Below are 23,580 nucleotides of genomic sequence, written 5' to 3'. Positions count from 1 at the left end.
GTGTGTGTGTGTCACGGCTCAACATGTGTTAAGTGCTGTAGTCCTCCTAACATGTTGACATAAAGCATGTTGTAAATGTGTTGCCTGTGTTAAATAGACTGTGAAAGTGTGAGGTGTGGGTATTCTCATGTGCGTGTGTATGTTTCATGCTTGAGTTGCTGAGTCGGTCCATCTGCCTCTGCCCAATCAACAGTTTCTTTATGGACGTTGTTTTTTTTTGTTTTTTGTTTTTTTTTCATACCATGACCACGCGGGCATCTTTAAAAGAAGGAAACAGAGAGAGTACATGTCATCCAATTACGACATCTCCATGAATAAGAACCCACCCTTATTTTGGATGAAGCTCTAGCAGAGCTGGTTTTACAAACTACGCAAGATTACGAAATGTAGCACCCCCCCCCCCCCCCCCCAAAAAAAAAGACTGAAGCATGAACAAAACTGCAAAGTCAAAACAAACACTAAAGTACACCTACAGGCTGATGGTCTGTTATTACACACACACACACACATATGTGTGGGTGGAGTCCTCATTTCCATCTTAACAAACGTCTGGGGAGCTATCACTTTACAGAGAGGTTATTTGACACTTCCAAGCCAATGATCTGATGTTTTATGGTTGAATGCTCCTTGTTAAATTTGGCTCATTTGAAGAAGAAAACACACACACATATGCACGCACATATACACGCACATATACACGAACACACACACACACACAGGTTGGTTCAGTGCCACAGGGGTTTCGGAGTCCCCGTCTTTGCTCTCGATGTTTATCTGTGGCCAACCACACATGGCAGCCACACAATAGCTACTATAAATAGAGCTGCAGCTGGCTGTTTGGGCCCTCGCTCTGCTCTTTGTGTGCCCTTAACAGTAGCTCTATCAGAGCCATTGGCAGCATTGTCCTATCTTTTAACAGGGCATTAATGTAGGATCAGGCTAAGCTTAATCAACACCACAGACACACCGACTCCACAGAGACAACACTGCTTCCTATTAACAAATGTGATGATAACACACAATACACATTCCAAGACAAACCATGAATAAGGCATTAGCCTGCCTATATGCCAAATGTGCGGCGCATTCAGAACAATATGCTAATGAATGCATAGGTTTTCACTGGGACTTGGCATGGATTAGTCTTAACAGCTAATTCCACACATTATGCTCCACAAATCTCTCACAGAACATTTGTGGAATATTTGCTCCTTCAATTAACGAAGAAATCGAGCGTTTTGCTGACGAAATCTTGGTAAGCATGTTGAAGGAAAATGTTGAAGTACGCATTAGCCTCCAGCTACCGATTAAGAGGTCTTCCCATGTGTTTGGCGTTAGTAATTGTGTGTTCAAACGTGTGATCATGTATGTGCATTAAAGTGTGTGGTCATGCATGTATTTAAACATGGATGTGTCTGGGATTTCTCTATGTCCGTGATGAGTGTGCTAAGGTAAAGGCAAATGTTTGCAGCATGTTGTCTGATGTTGTTTTTCCTTTAAAGAACATCTGATCCCTGTTTTTACCTGCAGCCAGCATTGGTGTAAGGTGGTGCTAATGTTTGGGTAAAGTTTACAGTAACATCTGATCCTTGTGCAGGGAGCAGATTACTGCGCAGTCGAGTGACACAGAGAGAGAGAGAGAGATAGAGAGAGAGAGAGAGAGAGAGAGAGAGAGAGAGAGAGAGAGAGAGAATCTTGTATACGTAAAGATCCAACAGTTAATAACTGTATATTTTTCCACAGAGACATTAATCATCTCTCTCTCTCTCTCTAAATTCAGGACAATGAAAAGCAGCTGGAAGTCTGAATGAAAAAGTTGAATATGCTGCTTGACTTAACCAAGCCCTGCCCCTCTCTCTCTCTTTTTCTCTCTCTCACTCTTTCTCGCTCTCTCTCCTTTTCTCTCTCTCTCTCTCTCTCTCTCTCTCTCTGCAACAACCTCCCAGTCCGATTAGCAGGTAAACTGTGTTGCCAGGGTAACGTAAGGGGACCAGCGGGAGCCCTAATGGATTCTAAGCTCATTTATTTAGACAAAAGATAAAGTTTAGTGCTGATTACTGCCCACGACTATGAGTTTATGAGAGAGAATAACCAGAGAGAGGGCGCATGAGTGTGTGAGTTTGTATATGTGCATCACTGTCTTGTGTCTGTTTTGTGTGTGGCTGTGTAATAGCTGAGTGTGTGTCGGTGTGTGTGTGTGTGTGTGTGTGTGTGTGTGTGTGTGTATGTGTGTGTGCGCGTGTTAATGTACGTTCAACTCCTAATTCCACTCACATCCCTCTTCACTCTTTCCTCTATTTGATAAAAGAGAGTGTTACAAAAGCATTGCTTTTGTGCCTCATTGACTTGCTTTGAGATAGTTCTTTTCTCTGTGTTTCTCTGAAGCAGACACGCTCATTAAAGAGCTCTGTTCAGATGCGCCACTATTCTAGGCTAATTCTCCTCTCTTCTTGCCCACCCCCCCCCCCCTCCAAAAGAAAAAAAAGAAAAAGAAAAAAGAAAATCCCATGATCTCTGCAGGCAGAGTGATGGTCTGCACAGCAGATCTATCAGTGTGAGTAATGTGTTGCTCAGATGAATGTAATTGCATGGTGAGGATTGAAGTTTGGGAGTGGTTTTGTTTTAATGTATGAATGCAGGAGAACATGGATGTAAACAATAACGTTATAGACATGATGATGGATTGAACTATGTAGAACACTGTCTGCTAAACAAAATGAACTCACAATACATTCACGTTGAAAACACACTCACAGGAACACACTAACAGCGTAGAATACTTTTTTTTCCCCTGTAAATGTAGAAGCTTTTCTATTATGTGGGAAAATGTTATTTATTCTGAATTTAAATATTGTGTGTGTGTGTGTGTGTGTTGTCTCTCTTTGGTCCATCTGTTTTATATTATACTTGTGAGATGAGTCACCGAGACTCCAGTCTGCTGCCCTCCTGCTTTAATCATCATCATTGTCAGGCTTCAGCAGAGACAGTGTGTGTGTGTGTGTGTGTGTGTGTGTGTGTGTGTGTGTGTGTGTGTGTGTGTGCAAAAACAGACCATCGTCCTGTATGTGTAGGTCCTTTTTCTCTCCACACAAGCCTTACTCTATCGAGTTGACCACATGGGGTTTAATGATGACCAGCTGACCCAGCAGACAAAGGGCCATTCTTGCCTTGAAATGGTTTAAGAGTGTGTTGAAGGTTGTGTTACTGTTTGGTTTGCTAACTGTACTCACCTCAAGGCCAGTTTAACTTCTCTAAAGATCCCTTTAATTCTAAGGCTTTGTCCACAGCACACTGGTAATATACAAAAGGATGAATAGAGAGAGTGATGACAGACAGCAGCCATTGAAGGTCCAAGGTAAACAGTGATATGTTAAAGAGACATGAGCTAGTGAGTGGCAGTCATTACAGAGCAAGGTCAGAGGGCTGAGCTAATTCTCCAAGCTCTAAGATCAATCTGATTAAGTGGATGAGTGTAACATCTTCACACATACAGACCGCAGAGAATACAGCCATGTTACATGTTCATACATTTTGTTTAAAAACACTCATCAGTTTCAAAAGTGAAACCAAAAGGAATGCTGCTCCAAGACTGGTTGCAACTGGTCAGATAATTGCCGTATCGTGGCCCGTGGGGGCCTGTGGATGCTAATCAGCATCTTGTCATCGAAATGCAAGATGTTGTTTGGTTCCGCCACAAGCCATTCGACCATTAAAGGTCTTATTTATTCGTACTCTGTTTTGCAACATGAATAAATGTAACGCCATTATTCTATCAAATGCTGGTAAGCTAGCTAAAGTTACCTGTCACAGTTACCTTATCAGGCAAGGATAGCGCTCTACTTTCAATGGAACAGCTAACCATAAACAGGGAAGCTAAAATAGAAGTCAGGACACCATGAGTGTTATCCTGAAGTTAGGACACTTTTTATGGATTTTAGAAAGTTAGGATGTTTCTGTAATAAACTGCTCCCATTAGGAGTTGAGATAATAAACTTGGGAGATGTTATTCTATAATAGCGCTTGTCCTAAATAAAATCCTGGTCATGGTTACTAAACAGACAAGATAGGATTTCAGAGTTAGGATGTTTCTGTAATTCGGCCCCAAGTGCACAGGTTTGAGTTTGTAAGCCAGCGTGTGTATACCATCAGGGTGACGAGAGGTGGTGACTGAGAGTTGAAAGAGAGAGAGCCCCAGGTGGTACAGAAAGAGAGGCCCCTAACAAAACTCTTCTCTCCCGACTCTCCCTAGAGAAGGCTTAATATCTCTGAACGTCCTTCCAGCAGCCTACCCCCTACAGAGAGCCCACAACTATCCTACACATGTACATATTGCTCCCTGAGGCCCTATCTTTTACATTTTAAGAAAGCAAACCAAGACACTTATAAGCACCGAACCACCGGTTCTTCTCTATAATCCCTTTGTCCCTCAAACTGTCACTGTCTCCTTGGTGGACATTAGCTTCATGTTCAAATGGAATTGGTGACAAGTAAACAGAAAGCGTTTGAGAAAAAAAATATGAAGAATTGAAAAGAGTGGTATGGAAGGCTTAGTTATTTAAAAAAAAAAAATGTCTTAACCAATAGCCTTGCAGTTTTTTTGAGGCTGAGTTAAGTTCTTTTGAAGGGCTTCCAAGGGCTGAGTCCAGAGACCTCAGTAAGTGATCAGTACACCTTTCTCAAGCCTCTCCCAGTGTAGGTATTCATCTAGGTCTTTTCTTTGGATTAACCATACACAACCTAGGTATTACATTATATTACAGAAAGCTCAAGGTTATCACACAAACACAGTGATCGTTCAAGGTCGCTCCATACATGGCTGTTTTTAAACTCTTTTTGGTCTTTACATCTCAAATATTGAGACATACGCTTCTTTCCATTCCCTCTCACACTCTTTGTGTGTGTGTGTGTATGTGTGTGTGTGTGTGTGTGTGTGTGTGTGTGTGTGTGTGTGTGTGAAGCTCTACGGTGTGATTGTCATTCTGGTTTGGTCACATTCTGATCACATCATCCTCACGTGTAGTGTGGTGCTGTATCCATGTGTGTAAGGTAAATATAAGCTGTGTTTGGTCATACGGTCACATGGCTTACGGTCAGTCATGTGATATGGGGAAAGCAGCGGGATCATAGATCAGGTCACTGGAGATGAGGTCATAAGAAATGACACAGATGGCTGGCACAGGGCCAGGCAGGTGGAGAGGGGGAAGAGGACACCACGTAGCACATTACAGAATGAGAAATGTTCAGAGTTCTCACCTGTATACCAGACCACATCTCTCTCTCTCTTTCTCTCTCTCGCATTCTCTTTCATCTATTCCCTGGGCCTTAAGAGAAAACCCTGGTTAGCTTTGTTTTCACTGGTCAGATTCAACACTTCGATCTAATGCACTACCGTGACTTAGCCTCACTGTCACTCAGAAGCACTCTAGATTCTACACCAAAGTCCCAATCAAATCAAATGGGCTCTTGGGACCAACAAAATCCCAGCAATAGCACTTATGGAAGTTGTGCTCTTAGCACTGTTCTGGGAACAGTGAGACCTTTTTTTTCTTTTGTACCTTCATAGTGTCCGAAGTTTGACACGTGTGAAAAATAGGACACTCCTTCAGTAGTATTTCTGGAAAGGTATCAAATGAAACACTTGCATTACATGCCTAGAAGCACTTTCTAGTAATAAGGTACATACAGATGAGGACACCAAAGCTATATGTGTGAGCTTGTCTGTTTCAAGACAAATAATACTGGCAGTTAAGGTTTTAATCTGTTTTGGGTGAGTTTCATTAATCTGGCTGGTCTAAGAACTTAAATCAGAAGGAAAGAGCTGAATCGTGCTGAAAAGCACTTACTACCATATTTATCACCTCCTAGTGCGACATTTCTCCAGTCATCAAGAGAGGGGCCGCTCCATTTCCGATTGCCCCAGCTTGTCGTTTCAAACTCATTACTCACGCCTTTGCATGCAGAAAAACACTGCATATACACCCAGTAGCAAATTCTCTGTGTTAATGTGTGTGTGGGTGTGTATGTATCTGAGATCAGTGTTCTGAAACCAGGATCATAAATATGGATCAGGATCCTTCTGACACTGTTCTCTCTCTCTCTCTCTCTCTCTCTCTCTCTCTCTCTCTCCTTCTCTATCTATCTATCTATCTATCTATCTATCTATCTATCTATCTATCTATCTATCTATCTATCTATCTCTTTTCATCGTTGTCTCCTTTGCTCTTCCTCTCCTTCTCTGTCCTTCTCTGAGGGAATGGTTGTAAACAGTGAGAGCACCTTACTGTGTGTTTGAGTAAGAGAGAAAATGAACCCAGTGCCGCTCAAGGACAAAGCTAAGAGCCACAGAGGGGGGGATTAGTCAAAGCATACTCAAACAAAATATGCAGGCGAGACGCGGTGAGCAAAGGAGAGGAGATATAGCAAAAGAGAAATAGGAATACTTGAAACTACTTCACCAGCCCTCACTTTTATACCTTGTGTGTGAGTGAGTGTGTGTGTGTGTGTGTGTGTGTGTGAGAGAGAGAGAGAGAGAAGAGAGTGAGAGAGAGAGAGAAAATTTAAGGCAAGTACTCACTGCTTTTATTACACATTCAACTCCCCTTATTTTCTCACCATAAAACACCTTCCCCATGGGTAGTAACTGCAATTCACACCTAGACACACACACATATTCGCACTCACTCACATGCGTATACAGACACACACATGCACACGCACACACACACATGCATGCGCGCGCGCACACACACACACACACACATTTCCTTCTTTCTATTTACATTGCTTTGGCTGACTTTGTTGGCATAGGTTTGTCATGTAATAAAAGTCAGAATGGTTACATGTTTCTTATAGAATCTTGTCAGCCATCCATACTACATTTCCAGTACAGTTCCATGACATTTTAATAAGTCATTTGCTGCTGCTCCTTACAGCAAGTTCAAGTTAAAGTTAAGTTAACTAAGTTCAAGTTTATTTTGAGCCCAATATCACTGTTTAAAGTTTCAAAGGGCTTTACATGCCCACAAAAGATAAAACAGGATGTCACCCCATGACCTAATCCTCAGAGTAGGCAAGAAAAAAACTCCCCCAAAACCCAGTTGTAACAGGGGAAAAATGGAAGAAATCTTGAGAAGGACCACAGAGAGAGGAGACCCCCTCATGGCCAGACAGGTGTGCAATAGGCGCCGGCCCAGTGGGCAATTACAGGTAATACAAGCATAATGCAAAAGAAAACACACTAGCAGACAAAATAAAGACAGCAAAAGCAGGACGAGGGGGATGGTGATGATGAGGAGGGATAAAGAGGAAGCACATCTGGGAGGAAGATGGTCACTCACACAAGGCTTTCCTACTAAAGCACACACACAGAAGATGAGGGGGGGAAAGGAGAACTTGAGAGGGGGCGGGGGGGGGGGGGGGGGGGGGGTGGTATCAGGACTTAATAAAACAAATAAAGAATGTAGTGCATAGATGCATTAATGGCTGTGGAAGGCGCAGGAGGAGCAGGGCAAGCAGGGCCAGGGAACACAGGACACAGGGACAAAGTCAAGCCGCCAACCTAAAGATGAGAACTACATCTATGCAGCGAGACACAGACAACAACCAGTCACGCAGACAGAGGAGAACGGGTTAGACCGGGTGAGAGAACAACACGGTCCTTTTAATCCTGTTGCACTATTTTCGAGCAACAACGCCACACTTATGGGCAGAAGTATGTAAGTATTGCTAAAAGGATATCTGGAAGCGGGGGACGGTTTTCTCCTTGTCTCAGCCCGACCAGTACTCCAGCTCTTTTGCCCCGCTTCCTTCTCCGGACGCCGTTTACCAGGTGTAGCAGGTAGGCTGAACAATTTACTGTACAACTAAACAAATGATAGTCCAAGATGGTTGCTGAGTCTGTTGAATTATCCTTGGCTGTAAAATGCGCATCCATAGCAGTTCTGATGTCGATCAAAGTCTGTATGTCGTAGGCGATCATGGCGTTCAAAAAGTAGAGTTGTTGCTTAAAACCAGCGCGAATAAACTCACAAAAAAATTAAAGTTGAGGAAGAGCCCAGAGAATGGCAGCCATCTTGATGGCACGTTACCATCAAATCACCACCAAATACCGTCAAATTAGCTCCCAATAGGCTACCATCAACCTCCAATTAGCTCCAAATACCATCAGATTAGCTCCAACCCTTCTGTATTACATATGTGCCCCAAAGCATGATCAAGAAGTATGGTGAGTGTATATATATGACTGTGTACTGTTTGTGGAGACAAGTGTTTACTTTCTCTTATACAACTCCAGGCTAATTTTGACCAGTGGAGAAAAGAGAGGACAGGTTCAGCAGCCGCAATATTCCACTACATCAAATCCCAGTGTGCCCAAATGCACACCAAATGCAGCTAATTGGCTATTAAGTGATTATAAACAAACTTTCAATTAAGCAAAATAGACAGATAATAGGACTCGTTATTAATGAATGAGCTTGTTGTTAACATGGGAGTTCCATGCAATGCTGAAATTCACTTCCAATTTACTCTCCTCAACCTAGAGGAGCTTCACTGCCCTCTTCCAGCCTGAGAACTGAGCAAAGGCAGTCACACATTCAGTTTCTCCTGCTCAGAGGGCGGAAAGAAGAAATGAAATGTGTAATCCCCAGGTGTGCAACTCTGACACACACACACACACACACACACACACACACACACACACACACACACACACACAGAGCGTTTGTGAACAAATGTAAACAGCATGTGTATAACATTGCCAATCACAATAACTGCCTCCCAAAGGAACAGAACACAACACACCACTAGTGGAAATATATATATATATATATATATATATATATATATATATATATATATATATATATATATATTACTCAGGGGATGGTGTATGCCTTTGTGTATGCTGTGTGTGTGTGTGTGTGAGAGAGAGAGAGTGTGTGTGTGTGTGTGTGTGTGTGTCAGAGACCATAATAAAAAACCCTTAAGACTCTGCCTTCAGCCTGCACAGCATACAGTCTTTGATGCCTTTACTGCCTCTTTTTTGGTTGGAACGGCACGTGATGATTTAAGGCCTGAGATTTATGGCAAATCAAATCCCCATGCTGTCCCTCAGGGTTAACGGCTGCTCTCTGAAGCCTAAATCAAGTGCAGTGTGACAGGTTTACGTACAGTCCCAGACCCCACCCTGCCCCTTCACCTCAGCCCTGACCAGTCAACAGATACAGCCACACCAGTGCAACTTAACATGGATGCATCCCACTCACAGATACAGCCAGTACAACTTAACATGGATGCATCCCACTTACAGATACAGCCACACCAGTGCAACTTATCATGGATGCATCCCACTCACAGATACAGCCACACCAGTACAACTTAACATGGATGCATCCCACTCACAGATGCAGCCAGTACAACTTAACATGGAGGCATCCCAATGATAGATACAGCCACACCAGTGCAACTTATCATGGATGCATCCCACTCACAGATACAGCCACACCAGTACAACTTAACATGGATGCATCCCACTCACAGATACAGCCACACCAGTACAACTTAACATGGAGGCATCCCAATGATAGATACAGCCACACCAGTGCAACTTATCATGGATGCATCCCACTTACAGATACAGCCACACCAGTACAACTTAACATGGATGCATCCCACTTACAGATACAGCCACACCAGTACAACTTAACATGGATGCATCCCACTTACAGATACAGCCACACCAGTACAACTTAACATGGATACATCCCACTTATAGATACAGCCACACCAGTACAACTTAACATGGATACATCCCACTTACAGATACAGCCACACCAGTACAACTTAACATGGAGGCATCCCAATGATAGATACAGCCACACCAGTGCAACTTATCATGGATGCATCCCACTCACAGATACAGCCACACCAGTACAACTTAACATGGATGCATCCCACTTATAGATACAGCCACACCAGTACAACAAAGTCAGAGATACAGTAAAATAAAAGTCAGAGATACAGTAAGTGAAAACTGACTGGCTGTTCTCTGCCCTGTAGTTGATCAATTTAATCTCTTTCCTGAGCAGGTAAATGCCTGCAGTCAGATTTGAGTCAGAGAGAAGACTAATGATGTAAATATTCATCAAAGAGGAAACTAATTATAGCTGAAAGCCAGAGAGCTGGCTTTTATGACTGTAAGAAAATGCACATTCAACTCATTCCAATGACTCAACTACAAAAGAAACACAGAGCTATTTGTAAATCCGCAGGAAGAAATCACAGAAGAGATGGTGCACCATGTGCCTGTGTTTCCCTTGTGTACTAGAAAGCAGGAAAAATCTCAGAGGCACAATTTCCTGTAAAACGCTGAGATGGAGAGTCAGACATTTCCACTGTATGTTTCTGTTTGCCATATCCTGTCAAGCAACGTTTCAGTCTGGTGCATTTCCATCTGAATGCTGTGTGTTTTGTGTATGTGTATGTATGTGTGTGTGTGTGTGTGTGTGTGTGTGTGTGTGTGTGTGTGTGTGTGTGTGTGTGTGTGAGTGCGTGTGTGTGTGGGGGGAGGAGGAGGAGGAGGAGGCCACGAGCAGTTGAAAAATGTATTTATCCCAGTGTAATGGCACTTCATTGATATTCACAGCCAGCTCTGGATCAATGATCCTTGGCAGTCTTGCTATTATTTCATTTCTTGTATCTAAAAGGCGTATCGAGGATTCAGCTAAATTGTTTTGAGCTGGTTTTGGCTGAGTCGCCACAAAGCCGCTGTGTGGGCTGGAGCTGAGAGAGAGAGAGAGAGAGAGAGAGAGAGAGAGAGAGAGAGACGGAGACAGAGAGAGACAGAAAGAGAGAGACAGAGAGAGCTTTCCGATGAATTCACAACCTCCCCCCTCTTCAATCCTCCTAAAAAGACCACAGCTATCGGCATTCACATAGCCGCATCTCTTCCCCTGACACACTTGCAGCTCCCTCAGTCAAACACAGCCTTCACAGTGCTTCAGCCAGCCAATAATGGCCCACAATTGCTCCAGTCCAGCCAATCAGAACCTACTCTAACTACACGGTCCATTCAGCATTTTCCCTGAACACTGCTGTTAGCCTGCCATGTATATTATAGGCTTTGTGTTTGTCAGACACCAGACAGACTATCACACATTTACAATGACAGCATGAATACAAAAAAAAAAGATTTAAACATATCTGGAAACATATACATGACAGTATCTATATAGCCAGTGGGTCAAACCTTGGGGTGAACAGACAGAATAGATGCATGATTATAGTAAGAAGAGACAATATCAGTACATTTAACACACACACACACACACACACACACACACACACACACACACACACACACACACACACACACACATTTAATGTTCCCATAACATTTGAAAAGCACTGCAGCAACGTCTCCACAGACCTGGCTGATATTGTAAGGGCAGAACCTCAGATAATCTGTTTGGCACAGACAGATGAAGCACAGAGATACAGAGAGGTGTTCAGTTTCATCCTGTGAGGGGAGCTGGTGAGGGATTCTTAAGTAAAATACTTCTGGTGAAAAAAAACTACTTCTGCAGCCAGATGACTGGGAGCAGTGTATTACACCCCGTGCTGAATGTTGTCCTCAGGAGGAATGGACCACGGTTGAGCAGAATAGCTTTCCTATTCACACACGGACAAATCGAGCCACAGTTTCATTTACTCAAAAAAAAAAAAAAAAGAAAAGAAAAGAGAACAGAAAACATGTCAACAATCTGGTGGTGTAAAGTCATTCATGTGGTGCCCAATTGAATCAAGTGTTGGAGTTTCATAAAATGAATGAATGAATAAACAGACTCAAGAATTCATTTGAGCAGAGACCCAGCAATAACTGAATCACAGAGTAAAACAAGCTGGAACACTACACTGTGTCTCTCTTTCACACAGGTCCTCTCCCACTCACTCACATAGCCTACAGAACACTTCTAAGTACTAAAAAGAATTCAAGGCTTTGTACATTTATCCTTGTGGCACTGAGAGAGTAATTTTGTAATGTCTGTACACATTTGCAGAGAGGCCTAGCATAAGAAGGTGTGTGTGTGTGTGTGTATTAATTAGTTTGGAAGGGTTTTATTGCAGCTGTAGACACTGTCAAGGCCGGACAGACAGAGAGCTGGTGAATGTCACATTCTGAGGAGAATGGCGCTGATGTTTAAAACATAAGGCCACCTCTCTGGTCCTGCCTCCTGCACTGTACCCTGCCACTCATCCACACAACTCCCCTCTTTCATTCAGCTACACAAGGATTAAAGAGCATATCCCTGAAGAACCTCTCCCATCACCCTTGAGAGATACTTCACTCTCAGCCAAGGCTGCTGTAACATATGTGTGCGTGGGTGTGTGTGTGTGCACGTGTGTGCATGTGTGTGTGTGTGTGTGTGTGCGTGTGTGCGTGTTTGTTTTTGTAGTCTGTGTGTCAGGAAACAACATCCTTCAGACTTAACCTTCACCGTGTGTCTTCTCTGCATGGCGAGTATATCTGCGGAAGTTTACGTTGGCTGGAAGCAAAATTGAGCCCACGCAGAGCGAGAGGGTGCTGTGACTATTTTGACATTCAGGTGTGCACTAATATTGTGTATGTGATTAGGGTTTGTCTCCGCGTGGGGAGAGAGGAGGCTACTGCTGAGAGGACAGTCAATGGTAAGTGGATTGTGTGTCTCGAGGGGGAACACGTTTCAGTAACAAGCAACACTCTTAATGTCCTCATTCTCTCCCGTCTCTCACTCTCTTTACCTCTTATTCTCGGGTCCTCTCCTATTACCATCTCTCTGTCAATATTAACCTCCCCTGTCTGTCACCCTGCCACTCACCTTCACTAGAGTGGGTGACAACAGGATACCTGTGGCTCAGGAAACAGTCCAGGACATACATTATGAGTGAGTGAAAGAGTGAGGGAGAGAAAGAAAGCGGGTGGTAGGGGGAGAAGTGGAGAATAAATACATCTGTGTTAGTTCAAAGCTAATGCACATGGCGGGCCATCATAGACAATTATATATTCAAAAACCAAAGCATCTGCTTTACCCCACATTATCCGTGCTGGACCTTATGATATAAATATATAAAAAGACATTCTCTGTTCTGCTTCAATGGTAATTCAAAGCTAATCTGTACATTCAGGCCACACAGCTCTCAAGACATTAAGGTAATGGAAATAAATGATTCAGGCAAAGAGAGAAGACATGAAGCCATCTTATGAGGCGAGGCCTACTGAACTCGAATTTAATTAGAGGTGTTTGTTTGGATTTCGGATCTCGGGTTTCTACATAGAATGCGCTGGCTTTAAAATGGATTTTTCTTTTTCTTTTCTTTTTTTTTTTCAGAACAAGTCATCTGCATGTGCTACAGATAGGGACATGGAGCGCGCTAAAAACAGATTCTCCTTTAATGGGCAGACAACATTCAGTCCAGAGGAAAGCATGGTATGAAGATCAGGGATTCACCAAAATGCCCGTTGCTGGATTTGCTTTTATTTTAATAATTTCACTCAGGAGAAGATTTAAATCTGAAATATTTAGTCTCCATTTAGTATGCCATTAAAATGATGTTAAAACGTGTTTAAAACTATTCAAAGCGTTTAAATTCTTCAAAGTGGACATTACAGAAATAAATATTTCTTAAGAAAAAAAACCTAATCCAGTCGCATAAAAAAGTCGCGCGCGTGTGTGTGTCTGTGTGTGAAAGAGAGAACTGTGTTGAGGTGTAAAAAAACAGGTCAGAGGTGTAAGCACAGTCTAAAGTGAATCCTTGTCTCATTTGTCTGTGACGTTGACGTTTCTCCTGCTCTGTGAACTGCACTAATCTGTGTCACTTTGTGTATCCACTGTGTGTGTATGCATGAACATTCCACCTGACACATCCGTTCTGCCATGTCCTGCTGTGTGTGTGTGTGTGTGTGCGCGCGCGTGTGTGTGTGTGTGTGTGTGAATGAGTGTTCTGCCTGACTTACAGCAGTTACGCTTTGTCCCCCCTCTGTCTCACTCCATTTGAGCCTAAATGGCACAGACCAGCACACTGAACCCTCAGTCCGAACAGTCAAATTCACCTTGACACTGAGAAGAAATGAGAGTGAGCTTTAGCTCACAGGCCAGCCCACATAACAGACAAGAACCAACAAAGTCCGCCGACAAGAATGCTGCAGAAAATGATTACCTGGTACACAAGGCCACAAACAAACAAACAAACAAAGTATGACTGCCACCAGCCTAATTCCTATACTGCTGTCATGCTGTTAACACTCAGTATTAACGTATGGGGACTATTTGAACAGACTTTAACAAAGTGAGACAAAGCATTACTTATTTGAGAATGATGATGCGTTTTAAAGCAGACAAGCTTACACTAGTCAACATAAAAGGTTTTTCCCCTTCTCTCCTCTTTTTCCTTTATTTCGCATGAGTGGAAAGAACAAGCCATTCAAACGACATCCGTAGCCAAGTCTGTAAACCCTTCAAATAAATGGGTCAATTTAAATGGGCTAGCGTGCACACACACACACGCGCGCGCGCGCTCATACACACGCACACACACACGCACCACACACACACACACACATTCATGCTCATACATCAGCGTGTTCTAACACAAATCACACACTCTGGCGCAATGTTCAGTGAAGTGAGTAAAGCAGGCACATTGATTCTCTGCTTGTATGTGTGGTGTAGCTTGACATGTATCTGGAGCTGGGCAGCTGTGTGTCAGGATCGCTGATCAGTGGAATGGGTTTCAGAGTCATCCTTTTGTGCTTATTGAGGCTTAATCAATAAACACTGATAAAAAGCCAGGAGAATGTGATGGCAACCCTGGCAGTTCACTTAACATGCTGTTAAGCACGATAAAGATATATGTGGAAAAAATGTCAGACCTCTACGAATCCCCTCCTCTGTGTCTCCTTCTCCCTTCCTCTCTCTCTCTCTCTCTCTCTCTCTCTCTCTCGCTCTATATGTGTGTGTGTGTGTGTGTGTGTGTGTGCATGCATGCGCGCGTGTATGTATGCATGTGTGTGTGTAATGCATTAATTCAGTTTTGTAAAACACTCTGTCTTCTTAGTGAACTGCACCTGCTTCATTATTTAAGTGTCTCTCTGGGTCTGATAGCTCGTGAAGACACTGTTGGGTAGAGTGAGTTTCCTTCATTCAGCTCAGATCAGTCTAAAGCCTTCATCATTTCCAGGCCAGCTCTTCTGGAGGTGGCATCATTAAAGTTTCCATTTAAAATAATTACTTAACTGCAGAGCAGGAGAAGGCTCTGCTATGAGGCAGAATACATTAATTCAATTAGTCCTGGTGCAATCCAGAGAGCTACACTGGCAATCCCAGCACACAGAGTCCGCTCAGCCACGCGTGGATCTCCTGCACATAGGGCAGAGTAAAGACAAAAATGAAGAGCATGCCAAGCTAATTACACTGAGAACAAATCAACCACAACCTGGAGAGAATGAGATTACCCTCTGACTCATTACTAAGACAGCAATGTGCGAGAATACAGTGAAAGAGAGGTAGAACAGAAGAAAACATGAAGGATGTTGATAGACAGATAAATAAAAAGGAAGGACAAAAAGGAGGAGAGAGAGAGAGAGAGAGAGAGAGAGAGAGAGAGAGAGAGAGAGAGAGAGAGAGAGAGAGGGAATACCGTTTTAGTGTACGCATGTTCATATGATCGGCTGAATTATCCTGACATACGTTTACGGCATTGCAATGGACGGCAGGGCTCTGACTCGGCTCTGACTCTTCGTGGGCTGCGGGCTCTGATTCTGAGCTCTGGGCTGTGATTTGCATCCTGGCCTGCCTAATTCACCGACTGATCAATATAACTCACACTGTTTCTCTTTCCCCCCGTAATCTCCATTCCAAACAGCAGCCTTTACTTATCTTTGATCGATCTACGCCCCAGCAGAGAGCTGAAAATCTTCCCTGTGGGCCCACACCTCCCCTCTCCATTTCCATTTGGTGAGAGAGAGAGAGAGAGAGAGAGAGAGAGAGAGAGAGAGAGAGAGAGGGGGGAAAAATCAGCCCAGTGGTGATGGCAATGCAAAGGCACCAGATGACAAAACGAAGGAAAATAATAAAAGGCAAAGGGCATGAGAATTTCTGGCTATTATGTTCACGTACTGTCAACTCCTCTCAAACAACAATTCTTAATGATATGCAATGGAGGAGTCCCAGAATTGCAGCATTAATGAACTGCAATGCCCTCCCTTGTTCACTGAAGCACACCTGGAGAGTGTGGTACTGAAGAACTGTGTGTGCGTGTGTTTGTGTGTGTGCATGTGTTGTAATGGGAGTGTGGGGTGGGCTAATGTGTGCTTTGCTGTACTGATTAATTTATGCAGTCTATAGCTGGATATGAAAAGCTCTGCGCCCACAGAGACCAGGAACAGAACCTACTGAATAAACATCAGCCAGACCAGTGCAAGGGTTTGTTTATGTTCTAATGACACACTTTCTGCAATACTCAAAAACACATCTGCATGGGAGAGAGAGAGAGAGAGAGAGAGAGAGAGAGAGAGAGAGAGAGAGAGAGAGAGAGAGTGAGAGAGAGAGAGAGAGAGAAGGGGAGAGAGGGAGAGAGGGAGAGATGGAGAGAAAGACAGTGTGCCTCCCCAGTTTCTCTGTCGAATGTTTTATGAACCATGGAGAGCAACCTGATATTTGTTGAACTGTGGATGCACACAAGCAATTACTGAAGCACCACTGTACAATATTTGATTATTCAAAGAGCAATCCCCTCTACCTTTGACTGCAGCTTAAAAGACAAACAAATACTTCTACCCTACAAGTCTTGGTGCTTTGTTTTGTGCTCAGGGATTCAAAGTGAAATTGCAAAGGGAGAGAGATGTAGAATAACATTAGAACAAGAATTAACCAGCTCTGGAGCCCAGAAAACAGTCACACTGAAGAGGAAGAGATAGAGAAAGAGATTAGTATCTAACAATATTTAGAAAAGAGATGAGTGGTATTATAGTGAAGTCTAAACTAAATAAAGATGTTGTTTTGCGGATCAGTAGACACTTCTTCACATTCAAATGCACCACAGAACAAATGGGAAAAATCATCAGGTCTCATTTAAAACAACTTTTGGGATTAAATTTTCCACAACTATTTTATCATTAATTATTTAATACGGGGCAAGTGAGAAAGTGATGAAAAACACACATGAAAGAATAGCATACGTTGAATCTGCTGAGGAAAAAAAAAGAAATAGAAAATCTCTCCATTACATTGCTTTGATTAAAAGCAGTCTGTTCAGAGGTTTTGCTGAGCTCTCCAAATGTAGACTCCATTTAAAACACTTTTATGTATTATGCAAGGACAGTCAGACACACACACACACACACACAGAGAGAGAGAGAGAGAGAGAGAGAGAGAAGAGCGGTCCAATTAGCCTATATGTGCATGTGTGGAATGGAATGAAATCATAGCCATTATTGTACATGAGTAAAAGGATATTAGTGCCGTTATTATAGAACATTTATGTCACTAAAACTGAAATAATGTGTTAATCATCTAGATATTCCTCGGCACTCAAACACACGCAAAGTTCTCACCCCCCCCCCCCCCCCCCCCCTTTCCCCTGTCCCCCCGTCCCTCTCACTTTGTGTCTACTTCTCATATCACCACATCCAACGTCACATGTTCACAGCAACACTGCCATGTGCAGTTTAATGAGTGGATCGTTTAATGATCATACTCCCCAACACAGGATCAAAGGACAATTACGAGGAAGTGGAAGTAGGGAGAGGATTTAAAATGATCTGACGTCTCATTACAGCCATTTAGCACTTAACAAGGCTGACCAGGAGCACAGCTCCTACGAGAGGGTATTAACTCCTTAATGCCCTGTACCTGCATCCGGCTCTGTGCGCTTACCTGAAAAGAATGTGTTCATCAATAATACACCTGTGTTATTGCATGTCTCCTCCAGTCCTAAATGAAGGGCTCAGGTCAGGCCTATACTAATGAACGTAATCCTACACTGCTGAAGGCTGGCAGATACTCTAATGAGGCCCTTTCACATGCTCCACCACATAACCCCTTACTGACCCCACAAGAGATGACCTCTGACCAGAGCATGACCCCTAAAGGACTTCACCCTTTACCTCCCACTAAAGAGCTGAGAGGTGACCAGCACGATCCAAAAATAGGCCTAAGAGAGGAGACTCCTTCTCATACGATAAGTCAGATTTAATGGCCAATTATTCCTCAAAAAAAACAAAAACAAAAAAAAACCCCACACAATGGTGATGACTCAAACTCCAACAATATCAAAAGATATGATACATTTGAGCCTAACACCAATCTGCAGAGAGAGAGAGAGAGAGACAGAAAGAGAGAGAGAGAGAGAGCGAGAGAGAGAGAGAGAGAGAGAGAAAGAAACAGCCCAGAATGAGCCTCTCAGGAGCATTTTAATACGATTTTCTGCAGACTCACTGCATCACCTCATTATTTAGTTTATAACTGTGCAGATAACTCCATTTAGTCAGTTTATAAGTCCTCAGTGCCATTCCATGTAGGTGAGGTATATTACATTAGACTGGGGGCGAGGAGAGAGTTGGGGGGGGGGGGGGGGGGGGGGGGTGGTATCTGAATGTTGTCTTTATGTGATGTAATGAGGCAGGTTCAAAGACTTTTTTGAGTTTAAACCACACAGTTACTGTAGCATCTTCATCACTGCTAATATATTACTCTGCTTGTCCCATCTCTTTTTATTCTATCTTTCTCTTGTTCTCTGTGCTGGCGCTGCATGTCTCTAACAGTGACAGCTGCTGACTTAATGGATGCCATTTGACAATGAATAAACCAATTAAAAGAGTGCTGATTTAAATGGGCTAACACACTGGCTCCAAAGCAAGAAATGAGGCCATTAGGAAAGCTGGGGGACTGGGCAGCAGGGCATACCAACACCAATGGGTCCACCAGTTCAATAGGATCATAGCACTGGGCACAAGCACAACTGGAATGAGCTCAGCTGGGGAAGATATTCATGCTATTGGCATGGGTCACTGTGACCCATTAGAAAATAAAAGGAAAAGAAGAGAAAGAAAAATAAAAACGTGTTGCATGGCATAACACAGTAAATCTGTACACACAGACTCCAAACACTTTGAAGACGGCAGATATGACATAGGCACGCACTGATCTAGGTGAGATACGAAAGATATAGCAGATAAACATCTTATTGATTGTCACAAGCCAGGCAGCAAATAATGGCTTTGGTCACCGTCTGCTGTGCTCTTATTGAGTCTTTCACATGAGTACAGTGGGCAATAACACAACTGCTTGATGAGCACATCAAACCACTGTGTAGAGCAACAAAAGATCTCCAGAGGACATCTTGAGATAGCAAACCCATCTTTTTGTGGTCAAAATGACCTACAACACGTCCTAGAACACAAGCTTTTTGTACAAGTCTGTCTGAAGGTTGGAATGTTTGAGTGTCTCGCCAAGGAAGCAAAACCTATTCTGTATGTACAGCTAACACTCATCAAACTGCAGAATCTCATCATTCTAAATATTTCTCAGCTGAAAACCGTGGTCAGTGGATGACTACTACATCTTTCAGAATCCATAAAACATATTTGTGATCCATATTCAATAGAAAAAGAAGAACAGAAATAGAGTTTCTCACTGGAGCTCTTCATCTATGCCGTCATGCATACAGAGACCATTCTCACCCTCTCTCTTTCACTGAGGAAGATCCATCGCTGTGACAGGGCCTCCACGGCTGGGAAATGAGACATTAAAAAGTGATAGGCACATTTATAGAGTGTTGCCGCTTTCAATCAGAGTGTGTGCTGTACTCGGATAAAGACGTTTAGCGAATGTCTCTTCTGCCCCACTCACTGTGGCTCTTTACGTTGACCTGTGTAAGTATATGGAGGGTCAGTATGAGAGGAAGACCTAAGACAGTGAATAACTGACGAACAGGGGGAGTTGAATATCTCCTTTCTGAAGCCTCTTAAATCATAAGGGCTTAGGAGGAATAAGCTAAGTAGGAGATTTAAGTCAAATGAATCACATTACAGTCAACTGTAAATGTTTGGAATAATCTTTTACAGTATGTGTCTTCAAAATCTTGGTGAGTCTGCGTTGGCCCCTTCTTCTTGAGAATAATCCCAAAACTAATTGAGTGAAGATATAAAACTATGTTGAAAAACACCAAATGAAAACTTTGCAAAAAGGCCAATGTGTGAGTCTGAATCTTAACTCTCACTGTTGCCTTTAATGAGCAGGTCTCTCAGATACAGCTCAAACAGACCTCCCTCCTCCTGTTCTGTGGTGCGGCAGGAGGAACGCAGCACAGTTTGAAAGGAAGAATAGCTTGTTCTTTTACACAGAAGAGAAATTAAAGGAAAAGGTTGAAACCAACACAGCTGCAGGCTGTTGAATGGACACAGTTCATTACCAGGCTACCTCGTTTGTGTCAAAGCCCAGGGACACTCACCCACCAACACAAACACACACACACACCACACACACATTAAACCACACACACACACAAATATATATGCACTCACACACAAAAGCTTCAGCCATTAGCTCAGTGTGAAGCTGTAGTCCGTAATTGTGTTTTCTTATTGGTTTCTCTAATCTGACAGCCCAGAAAGTGTGGCAACACAAATTGCACACGATGAGATGTGGTCATCCATTCGCCCATCCCTATTGCTCCTCTCTAGTGGTCTTATATGTGTCACTTCTCCCTAGTCTCTCCCTCTATGTCTGTCATTACTTACTGCTCCACTTAAATCCATGTCTGTCAATAGATAGATAGTCAGATAGATAGATAGATAGATAGATAGATAGATAGATAGATAGATAGATAGATAGATAGATAGATAGATAGATAGATAGAGTATGTACATGAAAACAGGGGTGAAAGTTTTTGCTGCGTTTTCAAACATCCCTTTAATATAAGTATTATAGGAAGCAATTTAAATTTTTTAACCCACATACTAACATACTTATTTACTAACTTGGCGTAGATGTGGAATTGCCACTCACAGTGCATGTTATGACTAAAACTGTACTGTACTTCAAAAGGGCACTGATCAAGGCAGCAGTTGTGTATTGGAGCGCACAGTTTGATTATAACCCTCGAGTGTGACTCACGCCTGAATCGGCACAGCAGAGCAGTCAGGGACAGCCAGGAGGCAACTGCAGCATGCGGTAGGCCCATTCAGCAGCATGGAAAGTGCACCTCGTACTGTGCGCAGGTGGGAGGCATACAGACAGTGCTTGAAGCAGAGCGAGCAGATTAATGAATGGAAGAAAACATCAATAGAGATGTATTACTGTAATTGTCTTGAGTGCCCCAACTCATTACCACTACACCGACATACTGGATTCGCCAGGGAATCACTGTTATAATACTGTACTGATATTTCCACACAGAAAATGATAACACTTGGCAAGGAAGCAGTGTTGCCTCTGTACTTATTATAAGTCTCTTCATATTAAAAATGATAAAGGTGAGAGAGAGAAGGGCACAAAGATGAAGAAGAAGAAGAAGAAGAAGAAGAAGAAGAAGAAGAAGAAGAAAATGCTTGCACATGTGTGTATGTCTAATAATTTTTCATTGATCTCTTCCCACCCTTGAGGCCTATTTTTGGCTCTCTGCTTTCCCTGGTACTTTGCCATGGGGGGTATTGCTTTGAACCTGTAGGAACACATGATCATTGCAGATCATCTCAACACATTGCAGAACAAACATGTGATCGTGTGGTCTTCTATACGATATATGATGAACTTTGGGTTACTCATATGACGTTTGCGGGGCTTTCACTGATGATGTTCTCTCGGCAAATGTATCGAGGTTCAGAAAATCAGTACCACCAAATCAGAGCTGAATCAGTCATCAAATCAGCACTGAACTATGGAAACAGATGCTTCTTTAAAGTTTTAACCATAAGTCACAAATATCTGCACCTACCCCAGTGTTGTCATGGTGACGATGGTGTACCAGAAAGCAGCAGGGATGCTGGTGAACTTGCTGCCAGAGGACCCCTTCTCAGCATAGAACATGACGGTGGCAAAGATGATGATGGCCATGGTGAGAGAGAAGAGCAAGAATCCCAGCTCTGAGGCGCAGCTCTTCAACGTGTAGCCCAGGATTCGTAGGCCAGCTGAGTGACGGGAGAATTTGAAAATCCGAAAGACTCGGAAGACTCTCAGGGTAACGAAAGCACCGCTCACATCCTCGTTATCTGTCATGACCAGGCCGATATAGTAGGGCATGATGGCGACCACGTCAATGATACTCATCACACTCTTCACAAACTTGTACCTGCTGGGTGCAGCCATCAGACGGAGCAGGTACTCTACCGTGAAGATCATGACACAGGCCGTGTCAAGGCAGAAGAAAGCTAGGGCATATCGTTCCCCGCAGGACACCTCTTTGGCCCGGTTGTTTGGCATTGTGCCGCATGGAACAGTCTCCACAACATTGGCCATAACTGACACCGCGATGAAGAACCCTGTGACATAATAGAAAACTAGTGCCATGGTACTAGTGTGAGGGTTCTCAAACGCGCGCCACATGGATTCACGGAACGTCATATCTGGCAGCACCAAATCATTGTTATTTTCGTTGTCTTCATCGTCTTGAATTCGTTCTGCGTTTTCTCTCCGGCGATCTTTATACTCCTCGTAACAGCAATCTCCGATAATTTCCGGAATTATGCCGAAAAAAGCAAGTTCCTCGTCATATGCTGAAATGCACTCATGGCGAGGGTAGTGTAATTTGCCGGTACGGTAAAAATTGAGGATGTGTCTGAAGATGTCAGGGTCGCGGTCGAAAAAGTACTCGTTGGTATCCTCCTGGTAAAAGAAATCACGCTCTGTGCTGCCCAGTAGTGTGTCCGGGTATCTCTCCAAAGTATTCCGCCAAGTCTGAAACTTGGTGCCGCTGATATTTAGAACTATTAGCCCATCCTGGGTTCTCCTCTTGTCCCGTGGCGGTGCTGGCATAGGGGCGCTCGCCACAGGCATCCATCCTATCGCCGCAGCGCGGGCGAAGGGTAACCAAGCTGCGACTCCCGCTGCCATGCTGACCTGACGGGCGCGACCTAGTCCGGTTGAAGCTGACTCGAGGCTCCGTTTGGCGATCACAGATCCACGACGCAGCGAAGGGACATCTGTAGACAATTTATAACCCGGGTTTAAACGATATTACACATAGATTTACAAAACACATGCATACTGTATGCACGAAGAAGCTGAATTTCTAACCACTTTATATTAAGATTTTTTTTTTTTTTAAATTTCTCCATAGGAGGCAATGCGTGAAGTGAGACTACCACAGACACACTCATAATTCATACATGTGAAAACCAATGAAAATCAATACTTTATTAATTCACTGGAAACTAGTAATCAGTTTTTCAGTCACTGACTTATCTGTTAAAAGAATATATAAAAAGTTTCATTGTTTTATTACACTCACCTCCACACAAACCAAACTGCACTCAAAAGCAGATGATTTTATTGTTTTTCGTCAACTGTAACCCTCCTAAAGCAAATCCCACACTGTTATTATTCG

At 43.2% G+C, this 23,580-nt stretch overlaps 1 protein-coding gene across 1 annotated transcript in view; it reads right to left on the bottom strand.

Moving 5' to 3' along the window:
- kcnd2 (potassium voltage-gated channel, Shal-related subfamily, member 2) overlaps window positions 1-23,087 on the bottom strand; it is a 79,835-nt gene extending 56,748 nt beyond the window's left edge. The window contains exon 1 of the mRNA XM_030767147.1: window positions 21,973-23,087. Within this exon, the coding sequence (XP_030623007.1) occupies window positions 21,973-23,087 (1,115 nt within the window). The remainder of the gene's footprint in view (window positions 1-21,972) is intronic.
- Window positions 23,088-23,580: the final 493 nt, after the last annotated feature.

Source organism: Chanos chanos, chromosome 1 (assembly GCF_902362185.1).
Source record: "Chanos chanos chromosome 1, fChaCha1.1, whole genome shotgun sequence".
Taxonomy (NCBI): Eukaryota; Metazoa; Chordata; class Actinopteri; order Gonorynchiformes; family Chanidae; genus Chanos; species Chanos chanos.
Note: the sequence above shows the minus strand (reverse complement) of the source record. Positions and strands in the feature narration are given on the sequence as shown.